At 28.4% G+C, this 4,292-nt stretch overlaps 1 protein-coding gene across 1 annotated transcript; it reads right to left on the bottom strand.

Moving 5' to 3' along the window:
• Nucleotides 1-533: 533 nt before the first annotated feature.
• Nucleotides 534-2,591, bottom strand: LOC130949183 (transcription factor bHLH51-like). Its single transcript, XM_057877978.1, has 4 exons — nucleotides 2,448-2,591; nucleotides 2,052-2,172; nucleotides 1,279-1,484; nucleotides 534-809 (listed from the first exon to the last, which is right to left on the bottom strand). The coding sequence occupies exons 2-4, from the start codon at nucleotides 2,056-2,058 to the stop codon at nucleotides 534-536; spliced, it is 489 nt and encodes a 162-aa protein (XP_057733961.1). The 5' UTR covers nucleotides 2,059-2,172; nucleotides 2,448-2,591.
• Between the last annotated feature and the right edge of the window lie 1,701 nt (nucleotides 2,592-4,292).

The following is a 4,292-nucleotide window of genomic DNA, read 5'->3' as shown; positions in this document are numbered from 1 at the left end:
CTCGTCGTCGAACATCGCCGAGCTTGCCGAGCCCGCCTCCTCATTCGCCGGTAAGACTCTGTTCTTGTCTTCTTCCTGATTTTGAACTTGCTTCCTTCTGAATTCTGAGCTCGCCTGTTCTGTTTGAAAAAAAAATAACAGGGCATATGAGTTAAAAAAAAATAACATATGAATCCGGTTAAATATGCTTCAGGTTCAATCTGTTTTTCAAGTTGTGTTGAGTCTCGAACACTTTTATTACCCTTTTAATCTGTTTGCTGCTTCTGAATATATTCTGATCTTGATTTTTGTTTTTGATTTTCTATGCTGCCTGTTCTGTTTGCTGCTTCTGTTTGCTGCTTCTGAATATGTTCTAATCTTGATTTTTGTTTTTGATTCTCTATGCTGCCTGTTCTATTTGCTGCTTCATGAATATTTTTGTTGCTTCTGAATGGAAATAGTTTGAAATTTTTATTTTACCTGAATCAGTTGATTTCTATGACTGTCAAGCTGCATGAACATATGAACAGTGTCAATTATCTAGGCAGCAAAATTTATCTTTCATATACTGCTGTGAGCCTCAACCCTTTTAGGACTTGAATGAGTTCACTGAAAAGTTCTGGTCTATCATCACAGCAAACTGAAATTACAATGTTGTGCTTCAGTATCTTCACTTTAGCATAGCTTTCATCTTGATCAGTTTCACACTCTATTATTGTTACTTCATCAGTTTCACTTGGAACTGTGATGCTTTTGCTCACATCCATCGCTTTTCGCTTTAGATCCTTCACATGATCTACTACACTCCCTAGTAATGCAGCCTTGTCCATCTGCATCCACAACAAAACTTAATTAATTTGATTCTGCTTTTGTAGTATTCATTCCGGCATAATTCAAAGTTGAACTTATATTACTCTTACACTTCTAGTTGAATTGATTTTGAAAGCATAATCAATTATGGAATTTATGCAGTCTAGAAAACAAAAACATGTATAGCTTCTCTAGTTCTCTATCTATCAAGGTTGATGAAGTAGAATTCAAATGTTTTAAGTTCTATTATGGAACTTATTAAAGCTATTAATAGCATAAACTAATGATACCTTGCATATCATGTCATTTTCCTAAGGTAGGTAATTTCTATTTTCTTGCTAGAATTCAAGGGGTGAAAAAGAAAATCTAAACTCTGAATAGTATAACTGATAGAAGTAAAAGTAAACAATATGCTTTGCCAAAAAGGAGAGAAGTAACTAACTATGTCTATGACAATATTGGAATATGATTTTTGTAAAACAATATTACCTTATCAGATTTAGGAATCAGTTTTCTAAGAGTTGTAAGCTGTGCATTGATCCTGTCCCTTCTTCTTTTCTCTGCTTGGCTATGGCTCTTAGAAGCACTTGCAGCTCTATCTTCTGGAAACCCTTCAAAGGCTAAAGGCCATGGATATTGAAATTGAAGAGAGGCAAAGGCTGAGTCATAGGCATGAGGCACTATCTGTGTTGGTACTGAAAAGGAAGAATTATTGTTACTGTTTGGTGCAGAGTAATGGATAATTTATTATGTGAAATATTAAATTTTATTAAGTTAGAAATTATTGAATTTATATACTTAAGATTATTTTAAGTTTTTTAATAATTTTATTTAATATTTAATTAAACCGGTTGAACCCCGATTGAACTCCGGTCGAACCAATAAACTATTGATCCAGTGACCTCACCAGTTTATTGATCGGTCCGGTTCTCGCAACCTTGATCTTAACTTGATAACCAACCATATTTATAACTTGAGTTATTTTAATTTAATGAGAATTAATATTTTAACTATAGTTGAACTATTTTGTAATTAAATTATTATTTAAAATAAATAATTATATAATTTCTTAAAATATTATTAACTAAATTTATTTTTGTTTTCCCAAAACTCAAATCATTCTTTCCTAAAAGAACACCTCTTTTAACATTCAAGTGATCAGTTCTCCTTACTTATTATGGGACTGATAGCCTTGGCAGAGTTAAATATCACAAACCATTACATCTTTCGGACAAGAAAACAGGCAAGGTCATGAATTTTACCACACATTTCACTTTCTCCATCAACACACTAAACAAAAGCTACAATTCGGATGGCCTCACTTTCTATCTTGCTCAACCCAACTTTTCTCTTCCAACTTCAAGATTTGGTGGCATCGGTCTCCTGTCACATGCTCAGATGCAATTATTATTCCAACTATCTATCAAAGTAGAAGTTTAGATTTTTATCTGTTTAAAATTGAAGCAATTGTTATTAAACTTGAACAAAATTAAATTTCATAAAGCAAATAAAAAATATAAAACAAAAACTTAATCTCGGAAATAAGGAGGTCACAGGAGAACGATAATAACAATAACAACTACTATGATGGCACTTGAATAACATTGTTAAGGTCTGAGAAAAGGCAGAAATAGAGACTCGGCGAGAGAAAAGGAGACCGTGAGAAGGACGATGGCGCTGCTTATGACAATGACGGTGGTCATGCTTTGGAGGATGACAATGGCACGATAGTCGAAAAAAGGGAACACCCAGTGAGGCGGTGATGTTTGGGAGGCTTAATGATGATGAAAGAATGGAGAGGAATGAAAGTCGTTACGAAGAAAGAGTTAGGGTATCTGATTTGAAGAAAGAAATTTTTTCAATTTTTTACTTTTTTTTTTCTACTGTGTTTGGAAAAGAATGAATTAGGAAAAAAAATAAAATTTAGTTATTAAAATTCTAATAAATTATTATATAATTACTTATTTTAAATAATAATTTAATTATAAAATAATCTAATTATATACACATGTACAATATGCATATGTATAAACTAATTGTACAATAATAGTTCAAATGGCATAATTTTCCTATACTTAATTAAGAGGTTGCGGATTCGAGTCTCTTATCTTTGGAAAAAAAAAAAAACTAATTGTATAATATATACATATATAAACTAAATGTCAATTTTGTATTTTATATATTGTACCTTTATGTCTTAATTTTAAAAAAAATATATAAAATATATATATATTATGTATATTTATATATTATCGTATTTATCTAAATCTGTGACAAAGAGTAACATATACTACTATATTTAATAATTAATGTCCACGCTTTACACAATCTTAAAAAGGTGAATGTTACCTAACCCCCTCTAAAATAACATGTAACTTACCCTTCATGATGTGTCACATTGTAATTAGTCTTTATCTTAATCATAGTTAGATTATTTTGTAATTTATTATTTGAGATTGGAAATGGTATAATTTCTTAAAATATCAAAACCCAACTCCATTAATTGAAGCACATTTCCACTCTTCCATTCTTTCTTCATCATTTCATCACGTAGATTAGGTCCTTCCAAGTACCGCTGTCGTTGAATTCCATCGTCCGTAACTTCGTCGTCCTTCTCAGTATAGCTAGCGCCTCTTTTTGCCATGAATTACTGCTTATTCACATAATTAATTGTTAATTTATTTATTAAATTTTTTCATTATCTTTATTTAATTACATGATGGAACATATATTCATATGTAAAATATAATATAATAAAATAAATTTATTTAAAATATTTAAAAGTATAATTAAAATCATGAACATATAAATATAATAATAAAATTTGTACTCCAAACAAATAAACATATTTTTTATCATATATATTATTTAAAAAATAAATATATTATTAAAATTAATAACAAAAATTTAAATAGATAAAATTCAATTTTTTTACGGTATTTTTTATAATATTTTTATTTTTTTAATTTATTAGTACTTAATTATTTAATTAATAATAATAATAATAATAATAATAATAATAATAAGATTCAGTAATATATTTTTGAAAAGTTAAATTAAAAAGTTCGTATAATAATAATAATAATAATAATAATAATAATAATAATAAGATTCAATAATATATTTTTAAAAAATTAAATTAAAAATTTCGTATAATAATAATAATAATAATAATAATAATAATAATAATAAGATGAACCAATCATTTTTATAAATTTAATAATAATAATAAGAAGAAGAAGAACGACATCTAGCAACAATAATAATAATAACAATAATAACAACAACGGTAAAAAGATTCATTATGTAGTATGATTCCCAAAAAAAAGTATAGGAGGGACGGTTTTGGAAATAGGGGTGTACACGGATCGGATCGAATATGGCAAAAAAATTTATCCGATTTGCACAATTCGCATGTATCAGATATGATATTTGTGTTTTTTTGTGTCAGATCCGACGATTGGATATCAGATATATCCATATAATTGAACCTTCTCTTTTTA

The sequence above is a fragment of the Arachis stenosperma genome, chromosome 9 (genome assembly GCF_014773155.1).
Source record: "Arachis stenosperma cultivar V10309 chromosome 9, arast.V10309.gnm1.PFL2, whole genome shotgun sequence".
NCBI classification, from domain to species: domain Eukaryota; kingdom Viridiplantae; phylum Streptophyta; class Magnoliopsida; order Fabales; family Fabaceae; genus Arachis; species Arachis stenosperma.
Note: the sequence above shows the minus strand (reverse complement) of the source record. Positions and strands in the feature narration are given on the sequence as shown.

What these genes read in the sequence shown, in the direction of transcription:
- LOC130949183 (XM_057877978.1), bottom strand. An exon ending in TGATTCCTAAATCTGATAAG is followed by an intron (nt 810 to 1,278) that starts GTAATATTGTTT and finishes TTGTGGATGCAG; the next exon opens with ATGGACAAGGCTGCATTACT.